At 39.5% G+C, this 16,884-nt stretch overlaps 1 protein-coding gene across 9 annotated transcripts in view; it reads right to left on the reverse strand.

Moving 5' to 3' along the window:
- Positions 1–901: 901 nt before the first annotated feature.
- KCTD1 (potassium channel tetramerization domain containing 1) overlaps positions 902–16,884 on the reverse strand; it is a 52,579-nt gene continuing 36,596 nt past the window's right edge. For 8 of the 9 annotated variants that reach the window (XM_083624279.1, XM_083624276.1, XM_083624274.1 and 5 more), the window contains 3 exons: positions 15,577–15,721; positions 9,949–10,254; positions 902–7,387 (listed from right to left, as the gene is read on the reverse strand). In XM_083624279.1, the coding sequence (XP_083480405.1) occupies positions 7,229–7,387; positions 9,949–10,254; positions 15,577–15,721 (610 nt within the window). In that variant the 3' untranslated portion in view covers positions 902–7,228. The remainder of the gene's footprint in view (positions 7,388–9,948; positions 10,255–15,576; positions 15,722–16,884) is intronic. The other variant, XR_014550882.1, reaches the window with a different exon arrangement.

A 16,884-nucleotide genomic window follows, 5' to 3' on the forward strand; every position in this document is an offset into this window, starting at 1 on the left:
AATGTCTGCATTCAAATACCAGTTGTGCAACAGAAATAATTCATAATATAGAATTCTCCAGGACAGGAATGACAGAATGAAGTAATTGGTTTTAGCTTCTAAACAAAAATAAAAATATAATTTGAACAATTGTCAATATTGCAGTCGTGGGGGTTCCTCCCCCATATTTAATCCAATTCAAAGCACACACTCTCTTTGGCAAACTGGTCATCATAAGACAAAAATATATACTACAAATACAACTTTTAAGAAGGTGTATTCAAAACTATTTAGCATCTGCTTACAAATGCAAAACCAAACTTAGTATAACATTAAAAGGAGACCAGCAATAACTACATTTCCTTGAAGAATCAAGCTGTTCTTTGATACAACTTCAGAAGTGAATGCTGGTTCCATCTGTTGGTTTCATATGCAGTTGGTGCTTCTTCCCAAATACTTACTAGACCTGTCAGGTAACAACCCGGTGTGGACAAGTTTACTGCTTGTGCATTAGTAGAACACGTTAAAGGCTCCTCACTTCATGCTCCAAGCTTCAATTTATTATAATCTCCAGTTTCTGCATTGACACACTCACCCTTAACAGCACATCCAAGTGACTGTTGCCCCACTGGCATCAGTACCGTCAAAGAAGAACCTGCTCAAAACCTACCTGGGCTGCTTCTAGCATAAGAACATAGTAGCGACCAAAGGCCTACTTAATCCAGCATCCTTTTCTCGCAATGGCTGCCCTCGAGCAGGACAGGAGTGTGACAACATTCTACCCACTTGCGATTACCAGAAGCTGGTACTTTTATATTTTTAAGTTCACTTTTTTGAACTATGATCCCCACCCCCCCAAGTTTCTATATTTGATATAGTGGTCTGATGGTGCTTTTAGGAAATAATCAGAACACACAATGAGGAACTAGAAAGAGGTATTTGTATTGGTAAAAATGCATTGATCATTGATATAAGCAACAGTGCCTTCAATTTGCCTTTGGAACCTAGTTTCATTTCCACCTCCAGCCACATTTTTACTCCGAGGAAGGTCACGTTGTGTGGCATTTCCAGTGTATGTTCCCAGCAGTCCCTCTGCTACCACTTAATCATGTTGACAGAACACACAATGTTGGCAGCTGATGTTCCTTTCCCTTTTCCCATGCATTACAGCAAAAATACAGCACCTGCTGATGGCATCAAATGCAATTATTTTCATCATTATTGTTACTTTTAAAAAGTAGCTAAATTACAACTACAGTGCATCACAATGTTATTAACCTGTAAAAAGAGAGCTGGTTGCCATCACTGGTTTTTTCCTTATTCAATATATTTATTGCTTGTATCTATTGATCTGATTTAATAAATGACATTTGACAGATTGTTAAAAGAGTCTGCTTTCTTTGTAAAGGGCTAATCAGTGTCACCTACAAGTCTACATATTGTTTACCCTTGTTGCATTATTTTTATTCAGTTCATGACCATGGAGTCCATGTCTGCGACCTAGAGTACAGTGCCATTAACATACCAGACCTCCACAATTTGTGATTCAGTTCAAAAAAATAACATTCAATGCAGTGTTTATCTGACTATTCAAAGATTTAGAAAGGAGCGAGATGTTAATGTTTGCTTCAGAAAACTGGACAAGTATGATGAATGATAAGGGCCTCAGATTGTATCAAGTGCAGCCCAGGAACAGCAACGTTAAGCTGCAGCATTTGTAAGGGGGAAGACTAACTCCTGTGTGGTAGTATTTCTTTCAAAATACCAAAACACAGAATCCGAAACCATGTATAGTCTGTTGGTGTCTGTCAATTATGCTACATTTTGGGCAAGAGACAATTTAACATAGTCCCACTCCTCAAATCTAGAATCTTCACCCTTTTCTTTCAAGGTTATGTGGAGTGAACATGCAAAATATTCCAAGTTAAGTACATGTAGGGTACTTAAAAAGTACTTTCCCTACATGTTTACAGATTATTCTACTGGTTAAGAACAGTTTTTAAAATGTGGATGTACCAGAGTTCATATTCCTTCCATTTCACCTCAGTGCAAAAAAAAAAAAAAAGTTAAATAAAAAAATGCACATACATTTATTTCATTAAGACTAACTGCCATCATTAAAAAACCAAAACATTTAACAATGATCCAGAAACAGCAATACAATAGAACTGCTATTGTCCAAATTTACAAATCTGAATCCAGAAATTTACTCAATCTACCTTCTCAGTGCAACTCTATGTTAACATCATTTGCCATTTTATCCAGTATTTTTAAGCTTATCCGCTTTAGATATACACCACACTGGAAAAGCAAAGTTGTATTTTATTTTACAAGTTGATATTGTAGGGAAACTCTGAGTTTTGTCATCAATGTACTGAACATTTATGTATGGGATTTATCCTAACCACTTATTTCCTGGCATGATCAATTTAAGTTCCCCTGCCATACCCTCTAGGAGATGCAAGACTACCTGCCCTTATTTTATAAAACCCAGAAGAATTCCTTTAGCTTTTGAAGGTTTGAGATATACTAGAATAGACCCTTTTCGTTTGATTGGAAAAAGCTTGAATTCAGAGCTTCAAGTCTCACAACAAAATAAAATAAAATGGAATGTTTGCACCATTGTTTCAGTTCACTGTTCCATAAGGAGGAGGAGTGTGTAGTCATAGCTTACTTAATATACAGTATTGCATATAAAAAGGTATTTTGGGTAAGGATAAATGTGGTGATTGGTGACTGGTGAGTCTTATGCCACAAAAGCATCACCTGTGAACAGTATGGGTTTTCTGTTGTATACCTTGTAATCTCTGTTGAGACAAGCCAAAACCAATTAAGCAATTAGAATAACTTAAGACAATAAAATAAATGGAGGCAGCTATGTCGGTTCTTAGAAAAAACCCAAATAGCAACAGTACCAGACCTTTATAAGGACCAAATTAAAAACTTAAAAACAAACCCCAAAGCAATGTGCTGGCTTTTGAGTTTTTAAGAATTACTACATACTGTATCGGTTTTCTGGGTTTGTAAAGTCAGAGGAAGAGTGCTGTTTGGGTTTCAAAAATACCCAAGAAGAGGGCAAGGGAGGAAAGAAAATTGTTTCAGTCGAGAGGCTAGGAGATGCTCTGGCTGCAATACATCAGACTTAAATGGTGATTCAGTAAGCACTTTGCATACTAAGTAGTTCAAATTTTGCCAAGTGTAAAAATTCAAAGGATGCTCCAAGTTAGACAGGGACCAAAAATATTTGAAAAAAATAAAACTCAATGCCCACTGTCCTTTCGAAAAATATATACCAGCCATTATTCAAATTGTCCCTGCCTTACAAGGAAGACCTAAAGAAAAATGAGATAACCCTTATATTAGCAAATCTGGAGAGGAGGTGGGCAAAGCACTCTTATGTTGCTGCTGTTGCTGCTGCTGCTGGTAGTTTCCATGGGAGAGCAACCAGAATGGTCAAAGTCCTGCTGGATCCCTGTGTGCAGGGTGAGAATTAGGAAGCAGATCCCTTCCCCTGTTACTGTTAAGAAAACAAAAACGTTTATATTTCCTTCCTATTGTGGTCAATGGCATGGAATTAACTAGACCGGATCTGCAGTTTAAGGCCCATTTTGGTGAGGTGTCAGGGGAACAAGGGGGTTTAGGACCCTGCAGAACCTAGAGACGCGCCCTCCCATCCTGTCCTGGCCCCCATAACTTGTGAAACACCACCACTGGGATATCTATGTCACATACTAGGGGCTCTCAGGTGCCAGGAATGTGTTCCTAAAAACAAAGAAAGGAAATGGAAATAAAAGTTATTACACTAACTATCAGATACATACTTGAATAATAAATCTGTAATAGGCCATAATCATTAAGGATATTACAGCTTAAGCCAAACACATTTTGACAGAGGTGGTCTAAATATAACAAACAAAGCAGAACAATTCAATTGGCTTTATAGTATATGAGACCTCAAATGAGAGCAAGACCTTCAAAGGAGAAGCAAACCCCCTTGATTAACAACCAACCAAATTATTGTTCACAAGGATAGCCATTGTCTTGACATAATCAGGCTACACTTTCTGGAACAGACAATGAAGGGGAACACATTTATTATGGCACAAGACTATAGTCCATCAAAGAGTACGCCAAAATAATGGTGTTAGTCTTTAAAGTGATGTTTATCTGAGCAAAAAATATACACCTTCATTTCACTCTTGGAGTCTGAACTGGAGGGGTCTGAACTGGACCAGGAACGAGACTTGTAGCTAATGGAAGACTTGTAGCTAATGGAAGGGGTTGTAGCTAATGGAAGATGTCAACAGCACCTGTGAAAATCGCAAATTCCATGCTAGGGATCATTAGGAAAGGAAATGAAAATAAATCTGCTGATATCATAATGCTGTTATACAAATCGATAGTGCAACAGCATTTGGAATACTGTGTACCGTTCTGGTTAGCCCACTTCAAAAAGGATATTGTGGCGCTCAAAAAGCTTCAGAAAGTGGCGACCAAAATGAGAGCAACCCCTGCTACGTGGAAAGGTTGCAGAGTTTGGAACTTTAATTAGAGAAAAGACCAGTAAGAAGTGACAGAATGAAGTTTACCAAATTATGTATAACATGGAGAAAATGGGTAGGTAAAAGTTTTTCTCTGTCTCTCATAACACTAAAACTCATGAACATGTATCTGAATTTTGGAAGGTTCAGAACAGATAAAAGAAAAGATAAAATAGGAAACTGACTCCCATGGGAGGCAGTGATGGCCACCAGCTTGGCTGGCTTTAAATGAGGCTTAGCCATTGGGGCTAGTGGCCATGAATTTGCCTGTGTTCTACCTCCTCTGTCAAGAGGCAGTATGCTTCTAACTACCAGTCACTGGGAATCGCTGGTGGGCAGAGTGCTGTTGCTCATGTCCAGTTTGCAGACTTCCTACAGGCATCTGGCTGGTCACTGTAAGAACAAGATGGTGGACTACGCAGGTCAGTGGTGTGGTCCAGCAGCCTCTCTCTATGTTCTTAAGGTGCCATGACACTTTTTGTTGTTTTCACTACTCCTCTGGAAATTATGAAAAATGCTTCCCAGAGGCTTTGCTTGTTTAGCTCTAGGTGAGAATGAAATCCTCCCCCACCCTTTTAAAATGGCTCCCCCCCGAGCATTACAGAAAAAAATCAAAACATTCAGTACTATGCAATAAAATAACCAACATATAGAAGCCAGCATGAGAACCAATTATAGTCTCTTTTTAACTGTCACATCTTGTGACCTCGAAAAATACCACTTTGAATCTGTAGAAAGAAGGTAAATCTGTATGGTTGTATCCTGGGAAAATTTACATTGATGGAAACAGAGATGAAAAATAATTTGGTTGGTTGTTAATAAAAGAGATTTGAAGCCAAAGTCAAGAGCTAAAGCCTACAGAATGGTTGCACTATGTTTCTTTCTATATTAAGGCCACTGATTAAGACCTCTGTGTCAAAGTGCATTTGGCTTATGATGGGATATTATGAACTTACTATTGTAGTTAGTTATCTGATAGTTATTTTTACTGTATTTTTGATCCTTTTTTAAAATACAGGCTTCTCCTTATCTGATTTTGGTCACTAGGTTTTGTATTAAGGATCGTTTTGTCTGCAGTTCTCTGTATTTTGTGAGTTTTGTCCTGCCAGTGGATCTTGTGCTCCACCAACGGAGCAGTAGTCATACCATTTCCTGTGGCCCCTCAACTGGCTTTGCAATTGCTCCTTTTGATCGGGGTAGGCAGACTTCAGGATCTACCAGCCAGAGTCCGCTGCAAAAGATATAAATTTAAGATTAACTAATTCTGATTCCAGAAGTGCCAGAACTGGATGTTGTGCACAGTCCTTCCACACAAAAAACACATTCTTGGTTAGTCTAAGTTTTTATCATTAGGGTATTATATGGGGCAGAGGTGGGTCATTTGTTTGTTGCTTTGGGAAGTCAGAAATCACAGCAAATCATCCACAGATCTGCTAGTAGATCCAGATCTACTTTCTGTCTACCCTTGACTTTCCAGGTCTCTCCCATCATTATTTATTTATTGGCGCCGCACGTATACACAGTCACATGCAAGTCAAACAAACATATGTGGGGACTTGCCTGTATTGTTACTCAGCAGCTGGAGGGCCTGCCCTTCTCCTTAAAACAACATCTTCAGCAAAACTGTGCAGAATTATACTACTCAGAAAGGAAAACAATACTTGTGATTTTATGGGCAGTGATGAAATTATACTACACAGGGATGTTAGCATTAGAGAGACGTAAAAGCAGGGGTACAGGCCTGCATTTAATGACTTTACAACATAATTGCCCAGGACTGAAAAGATCGTACTAACCAACATTAGGGTCACTTGTCTCAATGATGGAGAGAAAGAAGCACCCTGAGGTGCATCAGAACCGTTTGCCACTATGAACTAAAGATAAAGCACATTGCCTTTCTTTAAGTAACGTATTTGTGCCTTCATATTGTTGTTTGTGCACAGAATTCAGCACCACTTACTGTCCAATGAATGTATCAGATGCATAATAGAGCAAGTTAAAAGCAAATGCTCATCTTGATTTTTAAACATTTTTCATTTTTTCTTTACTATTGTTGACTTAAATCAGGACATTAACAGAATTTAGTGTACTTCATTTGACTAAAAAATAGTAAAAATGAATGCACTGGAGTCAAACCAGAGCAACTCTGCCATGTAGGAATAAATTCTGATTCCATCTGATAAAAAAATAAGATGGATCACATCTGTCAGACGGACAGAAGTGTGTGACTTCCTGTTCATGACCTCTGTTGTGTAATGGATGGATGCTTTCTAGAGTTGTGCCCAGTCATCTCTAACACAAACACCTGCAAACCTGATTCAGGATGTACATGCTGAAAAACAGATCACCATTTGGCAATGGAAAATGGAAGGGAGCTGTGAGCCTCCCCTTCTGGCAATGGCTTCTTTATTGTAAATCAGGCCTGACTATGGCCTAGGACACTTAATGGCCCTCACAGCACCAATCTCACCTACAATTTTAAGGGGTTTTTCTTTCTTTTTGCATTTCTAACTTTTTACATATACATATTTTACACCTTGAGGTTATTATTACTAATCCAAATGCTCCTGTATCAATACAGGTATGGTCTCTATATTTGATATAAATGTGTCTTTATTCAATGTTTCATTCCAGAGCTCTTTTGGTGTTCCGACTGCCCATGGAAAAGGGTCCCCTTTTTTGTTGTCGCATAAGAAAAAAAAATGTCCTTAGTCCAGAGGCTCTTGCTTTATTCGAATGACAGAGGATGAACGAGATGTCCTTCTGAGTTCTCGCCTAAGTACATATTCACTGAACTGGGAAGAGTCCACCCCTCCTCCACAGGAGCCAACAATTTCAAAGCCTCTTTGCTGCAACCTCTCAAGTACCTACAAAATAGGACGAGGAAAAGATTGGGTCAGAACAAAAGATTAAAAACAACAGCAGCAGCAGTGTAATTGTGAAAAACAAAATCTGTTTTCATGTACTTTTTTATTATATGCTTAACTACTTTATATTTATGCAACATAAACTCCCTCCTCAATGATAACTACTGGTAAATTTCAAGACATTAACAGCAGCTACTGTAGTTAAATGAATACTGAAATTGCAACCTCTTCATTCCATTCACCTTTGCATGATTTCTAAAAAAAATGTAGGGCAACATCCAGTGCCGTCGTCCCATCAGTGCGGGAGTGAGAAACTTCCAGCCCATGGGCCAATCTTTGGCATGAGAACCATTTCTCCCAATCCATGGCCAACTGGCCATCAGTTGATGTCAGTGGTAATGACAATAACAAGTGAACTGATAGAGGTACAGTGTCTTATGAGCCTTCCATTCTGGGCTTTATTTTGGGTACTCCAACAGGTCATGGATGCAATAATAGTGCATTAGTGGTGGATTTATACTGGAACACCCATACATCGTTCCACTTTATCAGTCATTCTGTGATGCTTCCCTAAAGATGCTACGTTTTTGCCACCTGGAAAGACACTTCTGCTGTGGCACAACAAAAGCAGGACAACCCCCTTCCCCTTGCAAACTTTTGTGGTATGGAAAGTTACAGGATTTCAGTGGCAAACTATGGGATATGCAACTGCTGGAAACTAAGTAGTATGTTTGTCCCAAAACCTTTGCAGGAGCAAATGGAATCGAAAGTGAAGTTGCCTATAATCACTACAATACTATTGTGAGAATAGCTTTTCATGAATGCACAATATAAAGGATATCTGTAGGCCCTATGCTAAGTCCATTAACATGTGTACAGAGAGATGAGACACACCCAACATCTATATGGAAATATCTAAATTGGAAGGAAGTACATGAAAAGTCCGCTAATTTCAAGGTTGTTGCCTTTGATCTGACTTACTGCTCACCTGATGAGTAAGTGCCTTTAACTCAATGGGGCTTACTCCTGAGTAGACATGCAGATGATTGTGGTGTAGCAGTAAAACTCCATTAACATCTAGGCTCCCTTTCAAACTCTCACTGGAAAACTAAAACTGAAAATACGGTAAATATCCCTTCACCTAATGTGCTCACTAAGATTAATGTAAGCATCCTATTGATTATTCTAAAGGCCTATGACACAGACACACAAAGGCTTTCCTGATAAATGCTCCATGCTTTTGGAACTCCAGAAGCATGTTCTGAGAGTACACGATGGACTTATACTGCTGAAGCTAAGGTGGTTTGAGTCTGGATAGGAGACCATCTAGGAAGGGAGACCATTTAGGAACACTTCATGATGGAAGAAAATTAGGATATAAATGTGCTCATAATCTCCAATCCTCTAGTACTTCTGTGATCTCTGAACTTCTTTATTTGGCCCAGTGTTTAGAAGCCAAAGTTAAAATGATCTGGGGCAGGATGCAGCTGGTATCTTTAAACTGTAGCTGTAGGGATTTGTTTTAATCTTGAATGTTCAATGTAAATTAAAAGACATTGATTAAAACAGAACAAACCAAATGTTCAAGGCAAGGTCTTTCAAAGACTGATTGGAATACAGGTGTTGAACATTAATCAGATACGACCAGACCTTATTCTTCAGGAATTTTTCACTGTATTATTCTCTCTCTCTCTCTCTCTTTCTGTGTGTGTGTGTGTGTGTGTGTGTGTGTGTGTGTGTGTGTAGACTGAGAAGGCATAATATTCAAACTTCAACTGTTTCCCCGCACTAGGAAAGTTAGGGTAAAGTAGTGTAGGATAGAGGGGTAGACGTACTAGTTGATTGACCAACTAAAGACAGGTCTTGTGTCAATCATGTAGAATATTCAGATGTTTTTAAATTCTGGCAGCTAAATAAAACGTTCCTGAACCCGCAACGATTGTTGAAAATAGCTCCTAAAACATGACACCATGGAGTGGAGAGAAATCTCATAAGCCACCACAGGTTGTTCCATAAATGGTTAGCCTCCTATGTATCTTCCCCATAGATATTCAACAATACCTTCCAGGATGAGTTCTGCAACATATTTTTTCACTAAGCCAATTAATTTAAGTGATGGTACGTGGCTCTTCTCGTCATGTCATATGCAGCTGCTGCTGAGAACATGGAAACTGCCTTGTTCTCAGAAGCATCTGCATGCTCCATTATCTACTGAATAGGTTCAGCACAAGCCATTAGACCCAGTGTATCAAATAAAATGTGTTGTGGGAGGGGGAATGATTGGCTTGTTTTTGTTCTTATTTGTATTACATATTTTGTGGTTTTTATATTGTATTTTTATGTTGTGAACTGCCCTGATATCTACGAATGAAGGACGGTATACAAATTTAATAATGAATAATAATTTAATAAATAATAAGAAAGAGAATACAACCGATCCTCTAAGGAAGGGCTTGGATTGATTTACTTTCAAAGTTTTTGTTTGTTTGTTTTTTTAAACATCACTCTGGCTCACATATTTATCAGCTTGCCCAAAAACTGATATACTGGTGTCTACATACCTGAACTGAATTGAGATGACAATAGCCATTTAAAGGAAATCTGATGACATGTGTTGAGTCGTGATTCCAACCTGCATTGACTGAATTGCACATCACATCACCAATTTCTGGGAAAACCTCTTCTATCAAAGACTTGTCGCCACTCAAAGTAATCCTCTCTCCAAGATCCGGAGCAACTCGCACAACCAAACACTCGCAGGATTTTGAAAACCGGCATGTCTCCCGATCCTGTTTCCACCTTTCCATCTCCCCTAGCATGGGCTGAAGCTGAAAATACTTTGCTTCTTCATACAACAAGCTGTAATCCTGAAAGACACATAATTTTCATTGCCAACGAGAAACATACATGCCGCTATAGGGTACGAATGGCAACCCAACATTGTCAACTTGCTTGTGGAACAGGCTTCCTCATCATTTCCTTTCCACTGCAGCCTCTTTCTTGTTTGCCACCCAAAAACTCCTATGGGAAGGTTGGGGGGCAGAGGGACTGCAGTGGTGACATGCCTACCAGTGCAACATTGGATCTCATCATCCTACATCTACAGCATATAAGAAAAATAAACTCAATATTGAATTCACTTCAACACGTGGATAGGAACTGCTCACCTTCCCCATCTAAGAAGGTCGTATGGAAGAAATATACACCACGATTAATAGGGATGCTTCTGCCTTGCATTATCTTTTTCTGCTCCCCTATGAGTAGTAAGCTTACCCATGTCCAGGCAGTCATCATACTGTTTGTTGGGGTTGGGCCTGAGGAGTGGGAGGACTATGGCTCATTTATAGCATACATTGTTTGCCTGCATAAGATCCCAGGCTCAATTCCCTGCAAAGGTAAAGGTAAAGGACCCCTGGACAGTTAAGTCCAGTCAAAGGCGACTATGGGGTTGAGGTGCTCATCTCGCTTTCAGGCTGAGGGAGCCGGCGTTTGTCCACAGACAGCCTTCTGGGTAATGTGGCCAGCATGACTAAACTGCTTCTGGAGCAACAGGACACCATGACGGAAACCAGAACGCATGGAAACGCCGTTTACCTTCCCGCCACAGCGGTACCTATTTATCTACTTGCACTGCCGTGCTTTTGAACTGCTAGGTTGGCAGGAGCTGGGACAGAGCAATGGATGCTCACCCCGTCATGGGGATTTTAACAGCCAGCCTTCGATCAGCAAGCCCAAGAGGCTCAGTGGTTTAGACCACAGCGCCACCCGTGTCCTTTGCATCTCTAAGTAAGGCTGCACTGACAGTACTGAACTAGATAAGACTAAGCCTGTCGTGATTCATAATAGTGCAGCCTCCTATTTTCTTATGCATTTTGTTGCCCCTGCCAGTGACAATTGATGCTGAGCAAGTTTGAGGAAAGCACATGCGACATCAGAATACAACTAAGTAGGGGACTAGACGCAGGGCAATTGCCATGCTAGTTCCCAGTACAGTACAATAGAAAATAAATGGAAAGAAGAGAAAGTTGGTGCTGAACACAGACTGGCCTCTAGACCAGACCATCTAAGAAGCAAGGGATACAACATTTGCTACAGAAATATAGTAGGGAAGGTTGTAAAGACTGGTGTTTGAAAGCATCAAAATGGAAATACAGCAATTCAGGACACATAACATCGATTTGTTAAAAAAAGGGGGGGACTACATTCCCTTTGATATGACAACTGTCTTGATGGATAAAGGGAACATAATCTATTAGCTTAAGTGAACATTTAGACATGGTTCCATATAACATTCAAAGTTATGTTTTTTATAATGCAATCCTATTCATGTCTACTCAGAAGTAGGTGCCACCGAGTTCAATGGGGCATACTCCCAGGTAAGTGGGAATATGACTGCAACCAAAGATTAATATTTTATCTTCACCAAAAGACTAATATTTAAATGGTTGGTCTCAAAATAGTCTCTATTCTGAACCCACTGCTAGGAAGATGTATTTTACGACATTTTATTGTACTACATATAATAATTACATTGGTGTGTGTGTTTTGAATTAACTATATTTGTGGCTTTAAAGTTTATACTTTGGCTCATATGTGCTTTGACAAGAGTATTGTGTGTGCATGTACAAATACAGAAATAATAATATTAATGAGATTCAATGTTTTCTTCAAATTATGAGATATTTCCAAGTGCTGACTATCTGGCTCACATCTGAACTAAGCAGTAAAGGTCATCAATATGATCTTTTGTGTGTGTGTGTGTTGTTTTTTAAAAAAGGAAAAAATGCATTTTGACCTCATTGTAAATGGTATAAGGCATCCCGACTCATACATACATCTGGATGAGGCTAGGCAACTCTAGAAACATTTCCCCCCTTTGAATTTCTTTACCACCCTCCATTGAAAGATCACAGGGTGGTTTATAATATAAAAACAAAAAAGCATAATAACAAACAAAAACAATACGCACCCCCCACCCAAGTCTAGATGCAATGGCCAGAAATAATGTACATTCTGGGATAAGACAGATTATGGCAAACCTGATACGTATAGATACCTGGCCACATCCCCAAATATCTTCTTCATTAGTATTGATGTTTGGTCCTGTTTTCATATTTGTATATAACGCTTAATACCAGAATTATTATTAGGACTTATTAGTTACCTAAAAAGTCTCCAAAAAGCTTACATTTGAAAACATAAACACATGACATATTAAACTATGCTGTTTACAAAAAAGATAACAATCAGTAAATGTGTGTTTGTGTGTGTTTATGCAAAACAATGAAGATAAAAGTCTACAATACCAGATGAAACAGTAACATTCCCCCGCCCCAACCAGAAAACAAACCAGCACATTTCTAAAACATCGTAAGAGTCAGGGAAATGACTAGCTAGCCTGGCCACCAAGTACCTGCAAGGTAGATGGAGGATCAGAGAGGTATGGCCTGCAGCTGTCTGGACCCCACCCCAAAAGTACTTAAGATACACCCAAAGTTCTGAACTGGCCCATGACATAGAAAGCCCACAAAGCATGCCTCACCAGGATCATAATGTCCAGTTTAAAAATTCCAGCAAAAGCTAGAGAGAAATCAAAATCAGCAAGGAAAAAAACAGGAATTGAAAATTCATATTACCAGTTAAGGTGAGAAAGGGAAGATCAAGGATGGGTGGGGTATAAGAATTTTTCAAATAGTAGAGGAACATGCTCCCATAGAGAGGAAGACTAGCTAGCAAGCAACTGGTTCCAGCTATAGCAAGAGCTGGTTCAGCCTTGGAGAGTAAGAAGTGCTTGTATGTGGAAAATGCTGTTCACAAAAAGTGATAAGATCTTGTTCTCTAGACTTCTTCCAAGAGGAAAAAATGTGTCAGAGATACCTTCTGTCTAAAGAATCCTGCCCGTGGCACATGTTTGGACTAGGTGACCTTGAATGTCTCTTCAAAACTGGACTTGGTTATATTATGTATCAAAACAGAATGGACAGTGACATCATCACAATTTGAAGTGGCTAGGTTTTAAATCTATTTTACCTACACTGAAAACAAATATGAACAGTGAACAAGAAGGGCAACTTTGTTCCCCCCTTTTAAATGACTGACCTACCTTCAGGAAAGAAAACCATTAGGGACAGTGTAGAGGCAGATGCTGAGTCTCATGTGGACATATGCGCTTAAAGGCTATTTTTAGACAGCGCCATTTAAAGAGTGGTGTGCCCTAAGAATGCTTGCGAAGGGCAAGTTGGTACTATGGGGTTTTGTAAAGACTGCAGTTTAGCTCTGTGGCTGGAGCTAGAGCTCATTTCATCAGTCAAATGCATTTTGATTTTCCTACTGAGCAGATAAGTGGGGCCAGATGTTTCCAATAACCTGAGGCTGGGTTTTTAAGAGTGCTCACACAAAACCTTTTTTTGTGAAAATACAGCCCCTCAAGCAAGAGGGATAAAACAATTACACAGTATCTTGAAATTCTTCACCTCTTTTCACGGTTCCTCCCCCATCAAATCTGAATGAGAGAGAGAAAAAACCACCCATCTGAATGCAAACGAATGCCATGTTAGGGCATATCATATTAAGGTGTGGATTAAAAAAGAGGGCAAGAAAATATTAATTATTATGGCACACAGAGGTGTATAGTTTTAAAAGCCAGCTGTTTAAAGTAAGAATAGGTTTTATGAATTAAACTAAAGTTGCTCATTTAAACTTGTGTTTTAAAAAAGTTTTTCTGCACGTGTATGGAAGTGTATTATTTTTGCTGATAGGACCCACATTTTCACTATCATCTATGATCTATCTATCTTCTATCTATCTATATTAGTTTAAGCAGGCTGCATCCGTGTACTGGATAATTTCATTCTTCAGAACTGCGATCCTAAATACACTTAACTACAGAAAAGTAGTGGGACTGACGGGGGAAACCCAGGTTCAAATCTCCACTTAGTCATGAAGCTTACTGGGTGACTTGGACCAGTTATTCTCCCTTAGTCAAGCCTACATCACAGGATTATTTTGAGGATAAACAGGGAAGAGAAAGAGAGAAGAGAACATGCATACCACCTTGATCTCCTGGAAGGAAACTTGAGTACAAATGCAGCAAATAAAAATAAATAAATCATGAGCTCCTTGATCACAGGTTATGTTGCTCATTCAAGTAGATGATTTGTATGAATAGCCTACAATTATCTGGTTCAAGTCAAGATTCTACGTGGGGACTGCTCTGAGGCTGTTGCTTCATTCTGCGATTAGGATTCAACTGTGTAGGTTGTGCAGTTAAAGTGGATCTGGTGCTCTTGCACAACCAACCTGCTTCCAAAAAACAATCTGAACTTTTTACAAGTAAGGGAAGTGAGGGACAACAATTACTTAGCACGATACACAAGCTCTGAAGAAATCAGAATGAATACTCAATCAACAGGGGCCATTATCTAACTTCTTTGCCAACCTTCTGCAAATGAATAAAGATGAATGCTCAATAAACTGGTGGAGTGACTAAGGTTTTGACTGCATTCCTATGAATGTTAAGAGTCCTGTTGGATTAGACAACAGTCCATCTTGTTCCCAACAGTAGCCATGCTGCTGGGGGAAGCAGGGGAGACTGTGGGTTGGGTGGGAATGTGCCCCACCCCTGGCATAAAGTCAGTGGCCCTTCCCTGCTGCTGCCCACTGGGTATTCAGGGGCACATTGTTCTCCATTTGGAGGTTCCATTTAACTATTAGACTGGTAGCTGTTTATGGACCTACCTTCCACATGCCTCTCAGGGACTCAAAATGGAAAGATAGCGTCTTCAATCAAAGTACAGCTGACAATCTTATGGTGGCTTATGATCATAGGTTAAGCTCTATGATACAAATGGGAACCAAACTGCATGGGGAGCCATTCAGTGGTATGGATGTCTACAGTTTAAGACTTTCCTCTATTCACAGGCACTGCCTCCCTGTTCATGTGTTCAGGAAATGTCAGGTGGAAGCATGCTTTACATGCACAGACTCCTCCCATGATATGAAATAAGTTTTATAATTCACTTGTTAAACTGTATGCTCAATATTTTCAAATATTCATTTAAGAGATCTATTATTTGCCAGCATCCATCAATGCAACCCACAAGCCTTGCTCCCGGCACATGGCAGTTCTGATTACTCTACCTCCTTTCTAAACATTTCAAATAGGATGATGACGATGCATAAAATTTCACCTTGAAATCATCTGGTATGAGGAGCTTTGATGTTCGTAGAAAATTCAGGATATATCTGAACATTTGGCCATCTCTGTCAATGAAGTAGTGCTGCTTCAGGCTGTCCAAAACAATTGGCTCTGTGCCATCAAAAAGCCTCCCAATTCTGAAAAGGAGAGAAAAGTCAATTTGCAGTCAGCATCTTTAAGTCACTAGGAGTCACTGACCTTGGTCACTGGAATTTCTTGAATCCACGTTTTTGCATTAATCAAGCTCAGTGATAGTAACATTTCATGGTGAAAACAATATTATGGCAATGAACATGACACAGTGATATGTTATCAATGTGAATTTTTGAATCAGTTTTGAACTTAATGAGAGGACTCGTCTCCTCAGATATTTACAATGAAAATAGGGCAATACGGAATGCATTTCCATTTCAATAGTTTCTTAAAACATCTTTGAAACTGATGCTGAATGAAGAAGGCATGCCCATTAGAAGTACTTTTACCCATACACATAATTTTCTTCTGTTTAAAACTTATTGCAACATAAACCTTCAGGGCTAAGATTTTTTATGGCATTTGGATCTAAACCAAAATAATCTAAGCATGTGAAATTTAGTAACCACTCTCTTTTGATTCTAATATTCTGAATATTTCATGTTTTCATTCTTGGGGTTGTGTTCCTCCCCCACGTGTGAAAGACATCAGGGTTGCAATTCTAAATCAGAAGAGAACCATTTCAGCATTTCATTTTACTTATGATGCCATTAGCCTTTCATTTTTCACCCATCATTTCCACTTCCTGTCAAGTGGAGGCAAAGGGGATGGTTTTGAATCCAACATATCCTGGGCTAGCTTAGCTCCTCTCTGTCGCTGGAATGCCTCATTTTGAGGTTTTCCATCAGCTGTTACCAACAGGGATTCTGCCACTGGCCCTTCTGCCCACCCACCCATTTTGCAGGTGGAACAGGGAGTTCCAGCTGATTTCCACCCATGGAGTGATGCAATTATCACTCCGCCAGCACAAAGCAATGCCAGCATTTTTGTGCTGGCAGAATGATGTTGGCATTGTTCCATGTGTGGAAGTCAGCAAGGACTGGCAGGGCTTGGAGGAGGGGCAAATGGGTTTTGGATTGCAGCCTAAGCCATCCAGATTCGCGGATGAGCAGCAATTTGATATTGGTTGTCCCCTCTAGTGTCCCATTTGATTTATTTTCAAAACAAAATATATAATGACCTTCTGTGAGTGAATGTCAATCAAGGTGGAGCCAGTAAGGTTGCTAACATTAGAGTAGACATTAAAAGCTTTGGACAGAGGACCACT

The sequence above is a fragment of the Podarcis filfolensis genome, assembly GCF_964270895.1.
Source record: "Podarcis filfolensis genome assembly, chromosome: 7".
NCBI lineage: Eukaryota > Metazoa > Chordata > Lepidosauria > Squamata > Lacertidae > Podarcis > Podarcis filfolensis.